The following is a 21946-nucleotide window of genomic DNA, read 5'->3' as shown; positions in this document are numbered from 1 at the left end:
TGCTGCCTCTTTGGAACCTGCAGGACTTTCCCCGACCCCCCACCTGCCTCATCACTTTCCTCCTCCCCTTCCTGCATTACCTCCAGCTGACATCTTTTTTTACCTTTCCCTCCATTCCTTCCCCCCCCCCTTCACCCCCACCCCCGCCTCTGGCCTCTAGCAAGCAAGGCACCATCCTCTGTCCAAAACCACCCTCCAGAGCCCGCCCCACGTCCTCCCAAACTCCCTTCGTCTCTCCCACTCCAATCCCCATGTTTGGACTCCACCTCACTGAGCTTTCCCCTACCTTCCACTCTCTAGGGCCCCCACAATCCCCCGAAAGCCTGTCGTTTTTCTAAGTTCCCTTCTTTTCCCTGCCTTTCATCTGGGTCCTCTTCCAGGACTCCGTGGTGTACCCGAGGCCCCACCTTCATCTCGGATACCCAGACCCTGCTCCTCCCATTCCCTGAAATACTGGGCACCTCCTTCTGCCAGACTCCTCCCTTCTCCTGGAGGCAGTCTTTGGGTAGGAGGAGACACATTTCTTTGAGACTAATCCCCCACTTTTGTGAAGAAGCATCCTTTTGCCTGGGCAGCAGGGATACATATATATGCCAGGACCAGAGTTGCTCAAGTGGAGGGGACAGTCGGTTCCAACTGGCAGCCATCTCACTACACCTCACCGGCAGGTAAGCATTTCTTCCCCATCCCTTTTATCCTCTGTCCTCCCCCACAGCCATCTCCCAACATTAAGGGGTTGCCCTAACTCACATCTACATGACTAGTGCTCATCGCACCCACACCCCGTGTGTAGGCTCCCACCTGCCCCTGCTGCTCAACTAAGGGAGTTCTGAGGCTTCTATAAGTCTGTCTTCCGGATGACACTTTCTGTCCCCCATTCCTGGAACACCCTTCTTCCTCAGCTCCTCTATTCAGGAAGCACTTCTACTCTGTTACCTTTAAGGCAGCTAGGTGGCTTAGTGAACACAGCCTTGGACTTGGAATCAGGAAAGTTCTAATCTGGCCTGACGCTTACTAGCTATGTGATCCTGGTCCAGTCACTTAACCTTGTTTGCCTCCCTTCCTCTTTTGTAAAACGAACAGAAGAAGGAAAAAATACTACTCCAGTATCTTTGCCAAGAAAACCTCCAAAGTGGAATTATGGAGAGAGTTGTAGGAAACAACTCCTCACCAAATTCCTTCAAGGATCCTATCAAACACTAATTCCTGCCTGAGATAATTCCTCCTGCTCTTGCATCCACCACACCGCCAGTGCCTCTCCTTCCCTCATTATCTTGTATCTATCTGGTATATATGTACATACATGTAACGTTGACACCTGTACAATGCTCTCCAATGGTGGTGCTGGAAAAGACTTTTGAGAGTCCCTTGGACAGCAAGGAGATCCAATCAGTCAATACTTAAATTAATGCAGGCCATTCACTGGAAGGTCACATACTGAAGCTAAAGCTGAAATACTTTGGCCACATAATGGGAAGACAGGACTAATTGGAAAAGACACTGAAAGAGGGAAAGATTGAAGGCAAAAGGAGAAGGGGACAGTGAAGGATGAGATGGATGGATAATGTCATGGAAACAATGAACATAAACTTAGACTTCCAGAGATAGTGGAGGATAGAAGGGCCTGGCATACTATGGTCCAGGGAGGTCCTAAAGGGTTAGACACAATTAATCACCTGAACAACCACCACAAAAGGTGGCATTTCACTTTTGTCTTTGCACCTCAAGTACTTTGCACAATGACTGACACATAATTTATTTGTCTACCACATGCTTCTTCTAGACCTCAAGGAAGGCTTCATGATTCTACACAGGTGCACACACATGCACACACACACACACACACACACACACACACTCCTTTCCTACTTTGTCCCTTTCTCTTTTTCCTCCTCTAGTAGTTCCCAAATGACCCCAGCTCCCCATGACACAGGCCTCCTCTGTGTCACTCACACCCCTATAATACCCACATTTTATACACACAGACTCATATACCCCTAGTGCCATGCATCTATATCATAAATGCATACCCATGTCAAATATGTATCTGTATACATATACTTGTGTCACATATCTGTCACTCGTGGGTTAGACCCAGTTCCTCAAAAGTTGTTACCCTCAGGTTACATATTTAATCCCTGGGTCACGCTGTCTTCTTTATCTTTCACACATCTATTCCTAAGAAGTCCCCTGTTTGCTTCCAGGTAGATAGATAGTCCTAAGCCCAGAAGAAATCTGGTCAAAGTCTCCAGACTGTTTTCTACTTCATGAGGGCAGAAGGTTGAAGGTTAAGTGGACCCCAGCCTGGATTCAGCCCTATTGGAAGAGAAACTGGATAGACTGGTGCTCTTGGAAAAGTGATACTATCCACGGTCTGAGCTGTTGATGCTAGGTGGGATGGGGTAGGGTAGGGCAGGGCATAGTCCTCAGACTTGAGGAGTCCTGAAGAGAAGAGCCCATGCTGGCTCCCCCAAGGCCAGTCTCCTGTGCCTTTTTGTGAATATTAAAAGTAAATACTGAACTCAGGGCATCATTCTCAAGGAAGGCCTCACTGGTCACTCCCCTCCCCTCTTTCTCTTGCCTTTCTCTCCTCCCTGCTCTCATGGCTTCCAAATAACCACCTCCCCACTCTACACCCCCTCCTTTGTGTTTCACCCTAATTCCCACCACCCCATTAAATACACATCAGAGCACCCATATGCAAGATCTGTCTCATACCTAACATACCTAACCTGCCACACATCTGTGTTATTCTGTGTCACAGATATCACATGACAGCACCCTATTCCCTCCAGGTTCCACACACACTGCATTTGCACATTCAAGCACCCACCCCTCTGGATCTTCCATACCTGGAGGTAATAGACATCTATTGTGAGCAGATCTGAACTTTAGGAAATTCCCTTTGGCAGCCATGTGGAGGATGGACTGGGGAGGTCAGGGACTTAAGATAGGAGATGAAGGCTAGAACTCTAGGTGTCTGTGTGAGCTTAGAGAGGGATGGATTCAAGAGACACCAAGAAGGCAAAATTGTCAACCCCTGGAAACTAACTGCATGCGTGGGGGATAATGGTAAGGAATGGTGAGGGGTTGAAGAAGATTCCAAAATTTCAAACCTGGGACACAGGAAGGATGATGGTGCCCTGGACAGAAACAAGTATGTTTGGAAGAGGGCTGAGGTTATTGGAGGCTCCGGGGGGGGGGGGGGGGAGGTGGCAATAGGAGAGATAAAACATTCTGTTTTGGACATGTTGAGTTTGAGATGCATCCCATTGGAAATGTTCAATAATTGGTGATGTGGGACTGGAACTCAAAAGGGGAGAATGTAATCAACTGGAGGGCAAATATTTTTTTTATTATTTTTTCTTATTTTTTAATAAAAAATTATTTTTTTTATTTTTTAATCTTTATATTCCAAGCAGATACTCAATTAATCAGTACTTGTTTAGTGAATAAACATTGAGTGGGAAATATGGAAAATGGATTATGGATGGCTTTTATTTCTATTGGGCTAAATACATCCTCCAGATAGTAAACTCTGGGAGGTATCCAGTGCAAGTACGAGTTTACCTAATTTTCAGATGAGGGAGGGGAATAGGGTCATTGTGCAATAGGACATGTCTTCTAGGGGTAATGTCACTTGCTAGGCTGGTGAGAGGAGATTCCACAGTCATTTGCATTGGCAAGGACTCTGATCACGTCACTGCTCCAGCTACCATCACTCTCCCCACCATAGCTAAAAAAAGGTTTCCAGGTTTGACAGGTGAGGTTACTTTGAACTAGGTGAGAACAACTGAGAGCTCACTTTCCCAATCCCTTGTCTAAATCAGTCTGGGTGAGCTCATCCTCCATTAGAAAATTTCAAGATGTTTGTTGATTCCACTTGGCTCCCGCTTGGGTGAAGGATAGCACCTCCTTCTCCAGGAAAATGGCCTGAAAGAAACACTGGAGAAAGTCCGGGCAGGAGGCTTCTTTGTTTTTCAACTTGGGGAGACACCCCTGCCTTCCCAGATGCTCTCGTCTTTCTTTTTTTTTTTTTTTTAAGGTCAGATCTGTATTTTATTTTTTTTTGTATTTTTATATTTTTATTATTTTTAATGGTTTACAATTGCTGCCATAAAATTAAGATTTTATCCCCCCCACACCTACCCCCCACTACCCCCTCCCTCCCACGACCGCATACAATTCTGTATAGGTTCGACATATACTTTCCTATTGAGTACATTTTCACTATAGTCATGTTCTGTAGTGGAACTATAATAAATGGAAGAAATCATATAACAAGTCAAAACATGATACACAAAAACATACACATACACAAACATGATCTGCTACATTCTGCAAATGACTTCCATATTTCTTTCTCTGAGTGTGGAAGGCATTTTGCCTTAGAAATTCACCATTGGGATTTTTTTTTAAATAAGTTCTTGCATTATTACGAAATTCCAAGTCTACCAGAAAAAACTCTCACACACTGTGGTTGTTGCTGTGCACAAAGTTCTCCTGGTTCTGCTCCTTTCACTCAGCATCAGGTCATATAAGTCCTTCCAGGCCTCTCTGAAGTCTTCTTGTTCATCATTTCTTATGGCGCAATAGTACTCCATTACATTCATATACCATAGTTTATTCAGCCATTCCCCAATTGATGGGCATCCCCTTGATTTCCAGTTTTTGGCCACCACAAAGAGTGTTGCTATAAATATTTTTGTACATGTGGGACCCTTTCCCATTTTTATGATCTCTTGGGGATATAGTCCTAGTAGTGATATTGCTGGGTCAAAGGGTATGCACATTTTTTGTAGCCCTTTGGGCATAGTTCCAAATTGCTCTCCAGAATGGTTGGATGAGCTCACAGCTCCACCAACAATGAATTAGTGTTCCAACTCTCCCACATCCTCTCCAGCATTTATCATTTTCTTGTTCTGTCATGTTTGCCAATCTTATAGGTGTGATGTGGTACCTCAGAGTTGTTTTGATTTGCATCTCTCTAATCAAAAGTGATTTAGAGCATTTTTTCATATGATTATAGATATCTTTAATTTCCTCTTCGGAAAATTGCCTGTTCATATCCTTTGACCATTTATCAATTGGGGATCTGATCTTTCCAGTTAGATGAATGGAAATGAGTGTTGAATAGCTGAGACTGGGACCCCACCCACCAGGGGTGGAGCCTCCATCCCTTGAGGCCCCAGAAAGAAATCTGACTTGAAAACAATGGTGGATTGGAATGAGCCTGCAATGCTCTGCCTCCTCACCTCAGTCTACTGTCTTCCCTCCAGGCTCAGCTCAAATACCAACTTTTGCTTCCACTCAGAAGCAAACTGAGTATTGCTTTCCCTTTCAGACTACTTCCCATTGACACTGTCTGGGAATTGTATGTAAATAGTGCTTGCTGATTGGTTCCCTCATTAGAGCCTGAATCAAGCTGACAGAGACCTGAGGCATCACTTAATCCAACTTCCTCCTTTGACTGAGTGGAAGTGACTTGCCCAAGGTTAAGAAGGGCTAAATGCTAAGTAGCCAAGGCTTACTTAGCCAGGGGCTAAGAAGAAGCAAAGCCTAGAATTTCACCTAGGTCTTTTCACTTCGGGTTAGGTTCTCTGCCCACTCTAGGTTGGAATGAGTGTACTGAGGGATTGGAAGCAAAGTTAGGAAGCCTTCAGGGTACAGACAATGTGGTTTCCAGCTGATCCTGGTCTTGGAGTCAGAAAACTCCTGCTGGAGCATTAGTGGCCTGGCTCCTTATGGAGTCTTATTTATTCACCAGTAAAATAAGCAAGGTAAGGCAAGACAGGAAGCATTTATGAAATATGATGTGCTTACCCTTATACTGTGCTAATTCGTGGGAATACAAAAGAAGTCCAAAAATAGTCCCTGCAGCTCAGTGGTGCAATGGATAGGCCTGGAGTCAGGAAGACCAGAGCTCAAATTATACTTTGAATACTTACTATCTGTGTAAACCTATCTGTCACTGATCACAGAGGTAATACAGTGGATAGAGCACTAGGCCTGACATCAAGAAGGCCTCAGATACTTACCGGGCAAGTCACTTAACCTCTGTGTGCCTCCGTGTCCTCAACTCTGAAGTGGGGATAATAATAATAAGGTTCCTGTGAGGATCAGCTGCGATGTCTGTGAAACATTTAGCACAGTGGTTGGTACATGGTAGGTGGTTAATAAATGATTGCTTCCTTCCATTTTTAATAGCATTCCTCAACTTTCTGATCATGAGACTATCATACAGACATTTTACCTAGATTTTAGCAAATCAATTGATAAAGAATTTAGTAAGAACCTACTATGTGCCAGGCACTATGCTAATCCTAAGAATAGAAAGTTTAAAAATAAATTTTCCTTCTCTCAAAGAGTTAACAGTCTAATGGGAAAAAATACATAGAAACAACTGTGTAAAAGTGATATAGACAGTAATTGCAGAGGAAATTGTAGAGGGAAGACTCCACTATGAACAGGTATTTGGAACAATTTCTTACAGGAAGTTTGATTTTAACTGGAACCTAAAGGAAGCCAGGGAATCCAATGGGTAGAGATGAAGTGAAAGAGCATTACAGGCATGGAGAATAGCCAGTGCATTTGCTCGCAGGTGGGAAATGGCATGTTTCAGCCAAGCAGGCCCAGGGAAAAGATGGAGAGCTGTGGATTAGAAGAGTATGCAGTTAGGTGCATTCAGGATTGGTGGCATTGCTAGATACAAAGAATAATCACTACTAGCTGATGACAGCTTGATAGTGCAGTGGATAGAACACTAAGAACAGAGTCAGGAAGCCCTGAATTCAGATCCTGCCTCAGACCCTTACTAGGTGTACGTCTCTGGGCAAGTCCCTCTCAGCCTCAGTTTTGTCATCTGTAAAATGGACATGATAATAGCACCTATCTTCAATATTCTTATAAAGATAAAAGGAGTTACTATCTGTAAAATGCTTTGTAAACCTTAAGGTGCTATGTAAATGTTAGCGATGATGATGATGATGATGATGATGATGATGATGATAATGATGATGATGATGATGATGGAGATGATGGAGAACTTAGAAGTTTCCAAGGGAGCACACCAGAGATTTGTACTTCTCCTCCCCATGGGTTCGAGGGCAGCTAGGTGGTGCAGTGGATAAAGTACCAGTGCAGGAGTCAGGAGGACCTGAGCTCAAATCTCACCTCAGACACTTGACACTCACTAGCTGTGTGATCTTGGGCAAGTCACTCAACCCCAATTGCCTCATCCTGGGTCATCTCCAGTCATCCTGATGAATATCTGGTCACTGAACTCAGATGGTTCTAGGGGAGAAGTGAGGCTGGTGACCTGCACGGCCCTCACTCTCTCAAAACAGTCAAGTGCAAGGCATGTCATTATTTCTCTGATGGCATGGTCTTCTTTGCCAACGAAGGAGGAACACATATGCCCATGGGTTTAAAATTTAATTTCCCAGATGCAAAACAAGGGAGTTATGACTAAACATGTACTCATCTGGAGAATGTCTGAACCAAACCCTGCTGTCTGCGCCTGGGAAAATCTCTCCCATCTCTCTTAAAAAGGCAATTCCATGAGGAGAGTTCTACTTTAGGAGCCAGTATATCTGGTTCCTAGTCTTAGATATCCCAATAACATTCCTGACTGGTCTCAAGGAAGCCTCCTTTTTCTTAGTTTGTGGTGGCTACTTCCAAAGGAAGGGAAAGGGATCAAGCTCTCCTGCCTATTCCCCAACATTTAGCAGGCAATGCTCTCTAAAAGAATTGTTCTGTGACATTAGAAAGGCAAAGTAAAACCCACTAAATAACTTTCATAGAGCAGTATATACAGCTTTATGTGTACCAATAACGTTTATTGAAGGATTTGAGCCTTTGCACAGATAAGTTAGAGCCAACTGTGTCAGGTCTTAAACAGATATTGATAGCAAGGAGTGCAAAAGCACCTGTTGGCTGGCTCCATGTGATACTTCCAGATGAAAGACACATTCTCCTGAGCCTATTGCTGACTGACTTGAGGGTGAAAAGGTACCATTGCAGGGAAAACTTTTGAAACAAATAGGAGAGAAGAAAAGAAAAATGTGTTACCCTTTTGGCATCTATTTATAAAGCTCTAAGCCCCATGATTCAAAGAAAACTATTTGCTTTTAACATGCAAGCAGAATGGATTATAAGAAATGATACTTAATGCAAAAGGTTCTTCTGCTAGTCTCTCACGATGGGAGTTGCATGTGCAGTTTTAGTCGTTTTTACAGTAGTAATTATAGTAATAATTTCTTATTGATTGAGAATAAGAAATAATAAGAAATCACAACAACAAGAAATAATAACAACAGAATTGATCTGTCATTCAGTTTCAGTTCTGGATGTAGAAACTCACACATCACTAGCACAGTGAACCATGAGGTGAGTGAGAGTGGTCAGAATAAGCCACGAGCTAATGAAGGCAAAGTTCTCTCAGAGCATCCTTTCCCTCTCCAGGACTCGATTTTCCCATGTATAAAATGAAAGGTCTTCAGCTCTGACATTCTGGGTTCTAAGGGATCTCCCAATGCTGACCTCCTGCTAGTCTGTGGATGGTTGCTGGCTAGGGAGTGGCTTCCAATTTGGATCTTCCCCTACGTTTTCCTACTTAGTCATGCAACCCTGCCTTTCCCAGGTCCTCATGGAGTTCATGAGGAATCTCTATAGCAAGGGGCAAGGGGATAAACAGCTATAGGTGGAGGTCCCCTGGCAGCCTTCAGGTGCTGGAGCTGGGGTACATGACTTCAGTGCTAGCCCACAAAGACTTCTGGTTAGATGAGGGTGGTCTAGTTTGGCTTCTTCCTATTCATTGCAAGCCAAACCTCTGAAAATTGCCTCTGTCTAGAGATGCTAGGACCTAGGGGAGTGAACATCAGGGCCTAGATATGACCTGTATATTACAGGAGAACAGAGAGGAGAGGGTGTTTGTACCCTGACTGCCCATGTAGCTACTAAGTACTTATAGAATATAGCTCATCTCCTGGAATGAATGCTCACACACCCTGGAACATTCACACACCCTGGAACATTTACACACCCATTCCTACTTGGATTGCCAGTGCAATTAGAATTAGAAGGATGCCCTGTCTGGTGCCTTGGCTTGATGCTCTAGCCCCACTAGGTAGCCCACATTGTACTGATTAATAGGGCTTCTTCATCAAACCTACACAACTGGTAGCAACTTAGGGAAGCTTCCTTCCCCTTGAAGCAAGGAAGGAGACGGATGTGCCTGACTGGGCTTAAGGACAATTTTATCTCAGATGGTACTCTAGAAGATGGGAGAAATGCAGTTCTAGATCTCTCTGGTCAAACAAGGAAGAGCTTCATCTTCGAGTTCATGAGACATGAAGAAGGTAAAGCTCAATAAAATTTGGCACATACCCCAGTCAGTGAAAAAGCATACATTAAATGCTTTGTGCTGGACCACGCTAAGTTCTGTGGAAACAAAGAATGGTCAAAATTGGGCAGGGGGCGATGGCAGGGAGAGGATATCATGAGGCTAGATTTCAGAATTCATCAAAGGATCAAAGTCCAGTAGAGAGCAGAGATATCCTTCCAATCAACAAGTCAGGTCAACAAGCATTTATTAATCTCTTAATTATGAACTAGGGCTAAGCACAGGAAACCAAGACAGGCAAAAACATTCTCCTGCCCTCATCACCCAGGTTTGAAATCTTAGTATTGTCATCAATTTTTCAGTCTTCCTTACCCTCATGTCCAATCCCTTTCAAGTCTCATTGAATCTGTCTCCACAGCCCATCTTGAATTTGTCCCACTCGCTTTACTCACATACTTCTCAATCACACCAAAGATCACATCCCCTTGGTGTTCTCCACTTTTCCTCAGCATTGCTTTAAACAATAGCACACCTATGTTATTTACCTTCGATTTACTCCCTATCCTCCACTCATTTGGACTGAATCCCTCATTAAGTGATTTATACCATTTTCCTATATTCATTCATTTCCTGTCATCTGTTCTTGCTTGCATCTTCTTTACTGCTATTCAGTTCTTTTTCAATTGTATCTGATTCTTCATGACCTATTTGGGGTTTTCTTGGCAAAGATTTTAAAAAATCGTTTGCCATTTCCTTCTCCAGCTCATTTTACAGATAAGGCACTGAGGCGAACAGGGTTATGTGACTTGCTCAGGATCACACAGCTGGTAAGTGTCTGAGGGCAGATTTGAACTCAGAAAGATAGGGGTCTCTGTGAGTTCAGGCGCAGCAATCTATATCCACTGAGTCACCTAGCAACCACACAGTCCAAACACAGGGCAAAGTGGATATTGCACTGGGCCTGGAATCAAGATCTGAATGAAAAAAGGTGTTTTTCAACCACTTGGCATAGTACCTAGTATATAGCAGATGCTTAATCAATGTTTCCTTCAGACAGCTTCCATTTATCCTAATCTTTGGAATTGTTTCCATGAAGAAAATGTTTTTAAAAATCAGAGTATGGAAAAGTAGCAAGGGCTCCCACAGGAGGTAACAGGTTCTCTTTCTTTGGAGGTCTTCAAAGGGAAACCTGACTCAGGCCCCCTGTTGGGTCAGCTGGAGGGGGGCTTCTTCTCCATGTACAGTGGGACTAGATGGTCTCGAGGAGCCTTTTCAACTCTGAGATTCTCAGTTAGTGAGAATGAGACACCAGGTACTACATTAGGAAATAGTGGCATATGGAAAAAAACAAAGGAAAAACAAACCAGCTCTTGTAACCCAAGAAATTTATATTCTCTTTTGGATGAAGCTTCTGACTCAGAGTAGATAAGGGACATGGCATATAAGGAAGGACACCGCCCCCAGGTAAGGACAGTCAGGGTCTTTCTCTGGAAATGGGATAATGGCTTGACCTCTTGGTGAGCAGCCCCAGAAGTCTTCCTTGATCTCACCAGCCACTGCCATTTAGGGGCAGAAGAACATTCAGGACAAGGAGATATTCCTGAACTCAGAGAGGTGAGGTCCCAGAGCCTATGTCCCAAGCACTCCTCACTAGCAGCCTGCAGAGGGGTCTTTAGTGAAGATGAGGGAAGGGGAGGGAGCCAGGGGAAGCTCTTATAGAGGATGCTTAGAGTGACACAGCTGGACAGGCCCTGAGACAGGTCTAATACCACTCTCACCTGAAGCAAGAATCCTCTCCTACACTGGTATCAACAAGGATCAAAACGCAACCTCTTGTTGAAAACTTTCAGTGATGGGGAGATCACTCTTCTTGCCTGAAACAAGTGGTTGCCCCTATCTCTGTCATTCTGGTTTTTGTTCTAAGGGCCCTTGTAGCCCTGACATTTACTAAGGACCTTCCACCTCTGGCGTTCTGAGTTCTATGGGCCCTGCCACTTCTTTGGTTCCAGAATCTGTTTCCTTCCTTGAGAACCTCTGACACCTTGACAATCCATGGTCACATCAGAAGTTACTCTGCGTAGCTAATCAATTTAAAGCAGGTGCTGGACAGACTACGATACCTGGGTGTCTTATGCCAAAGAAGACTTAGGCAGCAGTCAGCATGTTAGATGAGAACTAGCAAGCAAAGGATTCTCATCCACATCCTAACCCCCGCAGCTGGCAAATGCAGTGGAAATAGCCTTGCACAGAGAATCAGGAGACCTGAGTTCCAGTATCAGCTGTCATGGACTCACCATGTGACCTTGGGTAATTCTGCTATTTTGGTATCTCAGTTTCTCTACATGTAAGATGAAGTACTTAGAATTCCTCGAGGTCATTGACAGTTATGACATTCTCTGTTCCTACGATTGATGATCTGGGTGCACTGACTCTATTGGACAGTTCTTGAATAATCAACACATGCTTTTCCCTGCCAATCCCTCTTAATACCTTTGATACCTTAACCCTAGGATGCTGGACACCCTGTACAAGTCATTCTGGAACGCTGAATACTGGATCCCCACCGGGTACACATGGACTGACTTGGAAGATTCAGATGACATCATATACCCTCATCCCAAAGACCTGCTGGCAACCATTCCCATGACATTTGTCTTAATAGTCATTAGATATTTCACTGAGAGGTGAGCCAACTGTGGAGAGTCTTTCCTTACCCTCTTTTGTACAAACAAAATTAAAATTTTGTTGATGCCTTTTGTTTTTACAATTCTTTCAAGCTATACTCTTCCCCTCTTCCAAACTCATTCAGTGTACACATTCCATTGTAACGAAGAGGAAAAAAGTTGATCCAGACCAACCAATGCAGCAACCACATATGACTCTGAATGCAACATTCTGCATCCATAGGCCCCCACGTCTATAAGGAAGACAGGGAGCAGTGAATTTCCTCATTTGTTCAAGGATAAAAGGAGGCAAGATTTGGCATAGAATTATCTAGCATTCACGTTTACATTATTGTAGTCACTGTGCATGCTGTGCTTAGGAGTTTTGCTTTACTCTGCATCAGTTCGGTCAAGTTTTCTCAAGCTTTTCTAATTCCTCACATTTATCATTTTGTTTAGCCAATACTATTCCCTTAAATTCATGTGCCACAATTTCATGGCCCTAATCAATGAGCACTTACTATGTTTCTAGTTTTTTGGTTTTTGTTTGCCACCAAAAACTTTGCTTTTATTAAGATCTGATTACATGTGAGACCTTTTATATGTCATTGATATGCTTATGGCACTATATATGCCTAGCAATGAGATGTCTGAATCAAATAATGTCAGCTGTTCAATGACTTTTGAGCACCAATCCAAATTTCTTTGTACAATGGTGAGAACAATTCAGAGCTCCACCAACATTCTATGACTGTCTTCCCACAGCCCCTCCAGCCATGTTGATTTCCACCTTTGTTCATTTTGCCTTTGGATGGGTATAAAGGGAGACATCTGTGTTCTTTTGCTCTGCATTTCTCTTATTATTAGTGACATGGAGAAGATCTTCTATTTGGCTGCTGACTGCTTATAATTCTTTTGAGAACAGTCTGTCATATCTTTTGGTGACTAATCTGTCAGATAACTGTTTCACCTTTTTTATTTGTATTACTTCTCTATATTATCTCCCAAATAGGACTTTTTGATTGAAAGATATTTTTCATAGTTCAGCTTATATTTGTTAGGTTTTAATTTTTCTATTTATTTCTGTGTCATTAATGTTTATGCCCTTTTTGTAAGTCAGTGATATGTCCTTAAGCTTAACTTTACTTACACTCATTTCATGCTGCTGTGTTTGAATGAGATCTCCCTTGGATCACCAAATACACATTCCTTTTATTCCAACCATCTTGTTTTACAGAACAGAAACCTGAGACCCCAAGAGATAAAGTGTTTTAGCCAGGGTTACAGAATGGGTAACAGAACATAGATTCCAATCCACATGGTCTATCTCCAAACGTATCATTCTCTTCATCATATCAACATGATTGAAAATAAGTTTACAAAGTGGTTTCCACCCAAATTTTGTGAAATTATGGTGCTTGAATGTTTAATGTCTATGTGATCCTTCTCAGCTCTTAGGATTGGGAGGTCTTCTAGGGGATGGCTATCCCAGGTTCAAGGAACTCCATAGGTACATGTCTGTATATAGCTTATGAGTCCCCACTGATGTGTTCACCTTTAATAGTCAGCCAGAATGCAGAAATACTTCAAAATCATGTAATAAAATGTCATGGTGTGAAAAGTAATCGCTCATATGTCAGGCCTAGCCTCCCCTATATATACTGTGTCAATGGAAACAGTAGACACATATATAGAAGATACATGGGAAGTCCCATATGTATGTTATTTGTGTGGAACTGCAATTCATAATTTTGAGACTTCATTACTCTCTACTGAAGATTTTCATTTTCCCAGCAGGAAATTTTCAGTTCTAAAGACCAAGTTATTTCGAACACAAAAAAGGGTCTGTACTTAATGTCCTTGGTCATGCTTAGATCATGGCACCTGAGTCAGTCACTTATGTCAGAAACCTCCTGCTAGCTTAGAGTGAGTCTTTAATTAAAAACAATTTTTATCAATTCAAAGGCTTTGAGTATAAATAAGATTGGCTCATTTGCCTAATGATTATTGAATACCTCTGGAGAGCAAGGGACCTCCCTTTTAGATCCTAAATTTCTTCGGTTATCCCCATGTAAATAAGTGGGTTGAAAAAGATACAGAGGCAAGGTGTGCCCAAAGGTATATGCTTGTCTCTGCTTCTTTCCCAGCTCTATTCCTGGACTCTCCTTGTGCAGATGTAGGGAATCCCAGTCATATAAATATGATGGGATATAACTGGGCCCTAAGGAATGGAGTGGTACCTTAGCATTCACTTCCAGCTAGATTGGGAGAAATTGCTCCCTCAAGCTATGCCAGTGTAGCCATGGTACGTCATTTGGTGGGCAAGATTTGACAGAGAGCTCCCAAAGGGCGATAAATCAGACAGTTCCTATGTACTCAACTCCTCCTATCTTCTCTCACAGGGCCATAGGGCTACCTTTGAGCAGAGCCCTGGGTGTGCGTGATCCCATCAGAATCAAAGCTACTCCCAACCCCATCTTGGAGTCATTTTTCCGAACCCAGAGAAAGAATCCTGAAAAGGTGAGCAGGCTCCGGATTTGGATGTTGTCAAGAATCCTGGAAGGTTTAAGGCTACATCTTCTCCAACATGACTGTCCCTGCTCTTCAGTGATCCTTGAAAAAGAAGTGGGGGAGATGGGAGGTGCTATGTGCCCAGGGCTCACTCAGACACCCACTCTCTTTGTTACTGTTTTCTCTAGAGGGGGTGACACTTGCTCTGAGCATCAAGTTATAACAACCTCTAACCTCAGAAGAGATTAAGAACTCACAAGACCTGGATTCTAATCTCATTTCTGGCCCTGATTTGCTTTATGATCTTAGTCAAGTCATTTGACTTTTTTTATGGCCTTAGTTTTCTCGTCTATAAAATGGAAACATGATCCCTAAGAGCATTTCAAATTTCCTGTTTCCCATTCTATCTTTCTGTAGACATGGGTTTTCTCCATAAGTCATTCCCAGTAACTTGTCTCCACATTCAATCAGTCACCGAGTCTTGTTGATTCTGATTCCATAACATCTCCTGAAACCATCCCCTTCTCTCCACTCCTCCCACAGTCACTTTAATTCAGGCCTTTGCCATCTCTGCCCCCTCACCCTCACTACTTCAATGGCCTCCTAATTTGTTCCATTGTCCCCACTGTCTTCCCCTCTACAGTCCATACTCCACACAGCCACAAGCCAGACATTCCTAAAACTCGTGTCTGACTGGCTCCTTTGCTCCGCTGAGTGATTCTACTGACTCAAAGATAAAATTCAAAGCACTGCACAACTGGACTCTAATCTACCTTTCAAGATTTACTGCATATCATTAGATACACACACACACGCACACACACACACACACACACACACACACACACACACACTCTGTTCCACCCAAATTCATATATTGTGATTTCTATTTGATGTTCAATCACCCAGCCCATGTCATTGTATATATGGGCTGTCTCCCATGCCTGCAATGTTCTCCTCCTCCAGGAATGCTCTCACTTCTTCATTTTAGGAACCCTAACTCGCTTCATGACTTCCAACTCCTTCAAAAAACTTTTCCTAATTATCCCAATCATTAATTTTCTCTTGAAATTATATTGTACTTATTTACTTTTACTCCATATTGCATCTGTATATTTTCTATCTACGCATGTTGTCGCCCTCTAATGAATGTAAGCTCAGTAAGGGCAGGGAAAGTTTCCTTTTCATCTTTCCATACTGCCTGGCAAGTTGCTTGCAGAGACTTCCTCACACCCAATGTGTTCCCAAATGGCAACAAGGCTATGGCAGGGACCAGGGTTTGGGTTGGGGGAAGGCTTCGAGTGGGGCACATCCGAATCTCAGAGGTAGGGTTTGAGGGGAGAAGGCAGTACCCCTGGAGATAGACTTAAGCCCTTTGGACTGAAACATGTTCACTGCCATGTTCATGGAAGCCTCTAGGTTCCTGGGGGGCAGCGTGGACACTCCCTGTTTAGGCAAAGTATCTGAGCTTAGGGGAGAGGACAGTCACCTGAGGCTCTCTCTTTGTCTACCCTAACACTAACCTTCTCCCTTTGTCCAAGTATGAGCTAAATCACCTGGCTAGCCAGTGTGGCCTCTCTATGAGACAAACTGAGTGCTGGTTTCGACGCCGGAGAAATCAAGAACGACCATTAATAAGCAAAAAATTCTCTGAATCCTGGTGAGTTGGGGGGAGCTGATGGAAGACTAGATTCAAGGTATCTAGAGGTGGGTCAGTGGGCCATGGGACCAGGCTTGACTTGGAGACCAGAGGCCCCATCTCTCTACCCACTCCCTCTCACCCCCAGCAGCATGACCTCATCCACTCATCTCTATCACTCTTCTGTATTTTCAGCTGGAGATTTTTGTTTTACTCCTGTACTTTCTTTGGAGGTTTGCTCATCTTCTGCAATGTGAGTATGTCCTATCCCACCCCAACCACAGGACTATTCCTCTTCATTTGACCCCCCCATTCTTTCCATTCCCATTATCTCTGTCCTTCTGCATTTTTCTTCCACACTTCTCCCATGCCTTTGTCCTGTTATCCCCCTCCCTGTCCTCTTTGTTCTGTTTCCATATTGTTCACATTGTCCCTTCTTGCTCTGTCCAGTCTTCATCTTCATTCCCACATCCCCATACGCATCAGTACTTTCCCTTTTTGTCCTCTCTATGTTTCCTTGTCTTGATCTTTGTCCCCTCCACCATCCCATGTCATTTCTGTTGTCTCTCTATCCCTTCTCCTCTTCTTGATCCTGCTCCTCTATTTCCAACCCTTCTGCCCGCTTAGGCTCCACACACACACTTTATCCCCACTGTCTTTCACTCTGTTTCCTTCTCTTCTTATCTGTTTCATCATTACCCGACCCCTACTTGCTCCTGAACCACTTTTTCTCCTGTTCACCCTGAATTTTCTTTCATCTTCTTTTACCATCCCACTTTTCAATCCCTGTGGTACTAGAGATGGGGGAGTCAAGGTCACAGACTCTCTAAGGGTGATAGAGCTAGATTTGTCAGTCTAACCAACAAACAGGATGGATTAGAAACCTTGAGTCAAATATTAATTCAAACAGAAATAGTGCCACTCAATCATAGAATTAAGGGTTTCAGAGGGGACAAGGGTAGGCTTGATGGGGAAAAACAAAATAACAGAACACAAAAATTGGAAGGGAGCTCAGCAGCCATCTTGTCCAATGCATACACGAAAGGAATTTTCACCATAAGAGCAAAAGCCAATCCCTGCTCCTCATGACAACTGTCTTGAAGAGTCATCATGTTCCCCCTTAAGTCCTCTCCAAGCTAAATATGTCCCAGTCTCTCTAGTAAATCCTCATATGACATGAATTCAGATTCCCCCATCCAGCCAGTCACCAAGTCTTGCTGATTCTATTTTTGTAACATCACTTGACATCATTTCCTCACTACTCGTGCCACAGCCCCCTAATTTGGGTCCTTATCATCCCACTCCCACTGATGCAATAGCCTCCTAATTGGTTCTATAGCCTCCATTGTCTCCCTAATAATAGTCCATCCTCCACACAGACATTTCTAAAGTTCCTGCCTGACCATGTCAAGTCCATGGTCAAGAAACTTGAATGATTGCTTCTAAGACAAAACACAAACTGTTCTCCTTGACCATTTAAAACCTTCAGAGTTTGACTTTCATCTATCTTTTGAAGCTGATCACATATCAGTCCCCACACAGGCAACATATTCTCGGGAAATCCAACTACTTCTTTTCACTGGTAGTACTCCTCTGAACTCTGCCCAGCTTACTCATGCCCTTCTAAAACCTTGGTGCAAAGAACTTTACCTAATTCATCAGATGAGGTTTCATGAGAAAAGAATTTGTCAAGACTACTCCTCCTTATTCCTAGAAACCTAAAGATAGCCATAAGTCCAATTAGCTCTTTTAGCTGCTAATATTACACAGTTAAAACTAATACATATATACATATACATATATACACAAGTACACACATGTATATGTGTACACACACATAGGAGAGAGGAAGGAAGGAGAAAACTAGTTAAATGTTCCAATCATTTAGTGGTTTTCTACTTTGACAGACTTCTCTAACCCAGTTCTGGCTATTCCAGAGTTAACAGAGGGACTGGATGCTAATGGCCTAGGAGGAGGTAGAAAGGAACAAAGGGTCAAGCCTCTCATCTAACCACTGGCTATATCTCATAAATTTGATTCTGACTTGTCCTGAACCTGGGGAGGAGGAGGCCAGGATTAGGATAGGAGATAATATAAAGTGACAATGTAATCATTCCTGATGGATGCCTGGGGTTCCCTGGAGAAAGAAATAGGTATGGAGAGGAACCATTACCTGTGGGGTCTAGTGATTCTGAGAGCAGCGTCTAGAACATGTCCCTTGTTTCTTCCAGAAAACTTGGTTTGGCCAGCCAGAGACAGTCTGGGATGAATACCCTAAGCAGGTGAGTAGTCCCTGGACAAGGACTGGTGCCAGATTTGTCCACTAAAAGCAAGCCCTAGGAGTGACGATGATGATGACGACAATGAAAGCTACCATTTATAGCTCTTTAAGGTTTGCAAAACACTTTACAAATTATCTCATTTGATCCTCACAACAATTCCATGAGGGAGAAGCTGTGACGATCCTCATTTTACAAATGAGGAGCTTGAGGCAGACAGAGATTAAATAATTTGCCCAAGGTCATATAGCTGATAAATGTCTGAGAATGGATTTGAGCTCCTCTTCTTGGTTCCATTCCATTCAAGTCCAATATAGCTTCTGTTATACCCTGCCCCACAACGACCAGAAGTGAATGTAGTTCCCTACTCAAAATTTTCCCTAGAGTACAAATCTCCTACTTTCCAAGGCAGCTAAGTCTACTTTAGGACAGCTGTCTTTGGTAGGAAGTTTTCTCTGATATTGAACCTAAATCAGGCCCTCTGTAGCTTCCTTCCATTGAGTCTAGTTCTTCTCTCTAGGGTCATCTTCCACATGATAGCCCCTCAACTATTTCAAGACATTTACCATGTCCTCCTTTGATTTTCTTTTCTACAAGCTAACCATACTAAATTCTTGTAATAAATCCTGATTGTGGAGTGACCTCAAGGCTTGTCACTATCCTGTTTACAATCTTGTGCAACCTTCTCCAGTTCGTCAATGTCTTTCCTAAAATATGGCACCCAGAACATAAGTACTCTGGGCAAATCCAACTGTGGATAAATCTGACTCTATGTGATCTCTTCCCTTCTGGCAATTGATTGACTTGACCATTCCTTAAAGAAGCTGTCCTAATTCTTTTCTTATCTCCTTGAATTGCCCAGATCAACCCCTTCACACCTCCTGACTCAGCTAAGGATCTTGTCCGATACTTTACAAAGAAGCCATTTCCCGTGACTTCCCTCTTTTTCCTTGGTTCCCACCTCAAAATTTCTAGATATCATCCTCTTTTTCTCCTCTATTTGTCTCTGATGAAGAGAGGACGCTTCTCACCAAGACCAGCCTCACTACACATTCCCTTGATATCATGACCTCTGGTCTCCTTCAGCATATTGCACCATGATTTTGTGCAAAAAGGACTTCCTTCATGCTGAATATTATTCCTCTCATTTAGACTAATGTTGGATTGATTCTTTTGAACATTGCTGACTTATGCTGAGCTTGCAGCACACCAAAACCCCTCAGATATTTTCAATCCAATTGATATTGACCAACCTCTACCCTATATTGTACTTATGAAATTGATTTTTTTAAACTTCTATATTTTTACTTTTAAGACTTTATTATGGTTTACCCCTCATAAATTTCACCTTATTAGTTTTATCTAGTCATCCTCCTAGTCTGTTAAGATTCTTTGGATCTTAACTGTCATCAAATTAGCTAGCTATCACTTATCTCACCAGAGTAGAGGATAACCTTAACTAGACACTTCCCCAACAGCATGGAGGCTTACTTGTTTCCTTAGAGGGATTTCTCAGGGATATCGTGCCCACCAAAGGTGAGACTGACCAGTTCAGATGGATTCAAGATCAAGGAAGAGTTGACCAGCCTACCCTCTTCACTCCTACCTGACTGAGCAATGGTAGCCATTGCAATTAAGGTAAACAGTGGCAACAAACTTCCAATCATGTTCAATGTATAGGTAAGGCTAGCAGTGGCCAATAAAAGGAGTTTTTAACTCCTCATTAATCAAAAGACCTTGAATGAGGGCTGACAGATTTTTTATTGTTGTTTTTGGTGAAGGAATTGGAATTAGGGGACTTGTCCAGGGTCACAAAATTAACTGTCAAGTGTCTGAGGCCAGATCTGAACTCAGTTCCTTCTGACTCCAGGGCCAGTGTTCTAACCACTGTGCCACCTAGCTAGCCCCTGACAGACTGTTTTTAACGACAAAATAAAGATAATCCCATAAACTAGAAGGCAGCATCATAGATGAGGAAACAGCACAATTTATTACATAGTCAGAAACATTATATATTTCTAGATAATATGATTAGCTAACAGCAACCTCTCTTCCATTTTGTCACTGTGGAAAGCTCATTGGAAATACACCTGCATGACTAGTTGTCATTGTCATCGTGCTTCATTTTTGAAGGAGACCAGTAACATCACGAGTAATGGCTTGACTTCAAGTCAGTTGGATTTGAGTGAGGTAGGGTTGCATAGTTGTTGGCCTCACTCTCTCTTCCTAAGGTATGAAAATCCAATTACAAGACAAAAGTCTGAATGACTGCCAATGGGCCAGAATGCAATGGATAACCTTGGCATCTGCAACACCTGACCAAGGTCTAACCACTCCACAGAGCTTCCTTGAGCCACCTTCATGGCTGTTGGGATACATTGTTCTCATCTGCACACTTCACCAAGGAATACTTTCACATGCTTGGAGCAGACATTCTCCTAACTGACTTGATGGATTTGAGACCTGTTTCTTACCCTCAACCTAGGTTAACTTATGTGCCAAGATGGTTTGACTGGATTGTGGCCATTGTAGATGCCACAGCTTCTTGGAGCCACAGCTGACACTTAGGTAAAATGGTAGACACCAAAAGTGGATGAGTAGCCCTGAAAAGGGCTTGGCAAGGCCTCACACCAGAAGGGCTAGTCCTCCTCTAACACCTCATATATGCCACATGGCTAGTTATTGTCACAGCAATAACAGATCAACTTCTCTTGAAGAACAGCCTTGGTTGCGGAGATAACACACCAGACATCCCTATTCAAGAATAACAGATTTCCTTGACACAGGAATAAAGCAGTAGCTAGTAGGAAAACTGAACTTCTGAACTTAACTCAGAGACAATGAGTGATTTGCAAGAAAGCTGAACTTCCAAAATTAATTCGGAGATAAATGAAACATGACTTATGAAGTCATGCAAAATGTCAGTACAGATACAAAATAAAATCAGTTATGGAATAGAATCAATTTGATTTCCTCAATTTTCAATGTAAATGTATATATATGTGTGCTTTGTGAATATATGTATGTGTTTGCCAATACATTCATTTATTTGTATGACATATATGTATGTATGTATGCATGTACATGTTGTTTCTCCTAATAGAACATAAGCTTCCTGATGCAGGAACTATTTCATTTTGGTCTTTGTAGCCCAGTGCCTAATCTAGAATAGGTAAGTTTCATAGATGCTTGCTGATTGCTTGGTTACCGAGCATGACCTGACTTATGGCACACTGGTCCTAGGTCTAACCTAACCATAGTCTACAGTCTAACATGAATGGAGAATGGGGAATGGTGGAGTGTTTGGTCCCACAGTACTGAAGCTCCTGAACAGTCATTTCCTGATGAACCTTGTATCTATCTATGGGCAATACCAATGACCAAGTGACTGCTTTGACCCTCAGCCTCTGCAGCCTGTCATATACTGGTGGTACCTCTTGGAGCTCAGCTTCTACATCTCCTTGCTGCTCACTCTGACCCTTGATGTCAAGAGGAAGGTGAGTCTGGAGGG

The 21946-nt window shown here is 42.9% G+C and overlaps 1 protein-coding gene across 3 annotated transcripts in view; it reads left to right on the top strand.

Moving 5' to 3' along the window:
• The window catches only part of LOC140499487 (ceramide synthase 4-like), a 94707-nt gene that overhangs the window by 60398 nt on the left and 12363 nt on the right, over window positions 1–21946 (top strand). For 2 of the 3 annotated variants that reach the window (XM_072600961.1, XM_072600964.1), the window contains exons 1-7: window positions 437–668; window positions 11854–12027; window positions 14409–14526; window positions 16059–16177; window positions 16352–16409; window positions 18388–18438; window positions 21840–21932. In XM_072600961.1, the coding sequence (XP_072457062.1) occupies window positions 11855–12027; window positions 14409–14526; window positions 16059–16177; window positions 16352–16409; window positions 18388–18438; window positions 21840–21932 (612 nt within the window). In that variant the 5' untranslated portion in view covers window positions 437–668; window position 11854. Of the gene's footprint in view, window positions 1–436; window positions 669–11853; window positions 12028–14408; window positions 14527–16058; window positions 16178–16351; window positions 16410–18387; window positions 18439–21839; window positions 21933–21946 lie in introns of those variants that run through there. The other variant, XM_072600963.1, reaches the window with a different exon arrangement.

Source organism: Notamacropus eugenii, chromosome 4 (genome assembly GCF_028372415.1).
Source record: "Notamacropus eugenii isolate mMacEug1 chromosome 4, mMacEug1.pri_v2, whole genome shotgun sequence".
Classification (NCBI taxonomy): Eukaryota; Metazoa; Chordata; class Mammalia; order Diprotodontia; family Macropodidae; genus Notamacropus; species Notamacropus eugenii.
This window is presented reverse-complemented; position numbering and strand designations above follow the sequence as displayed.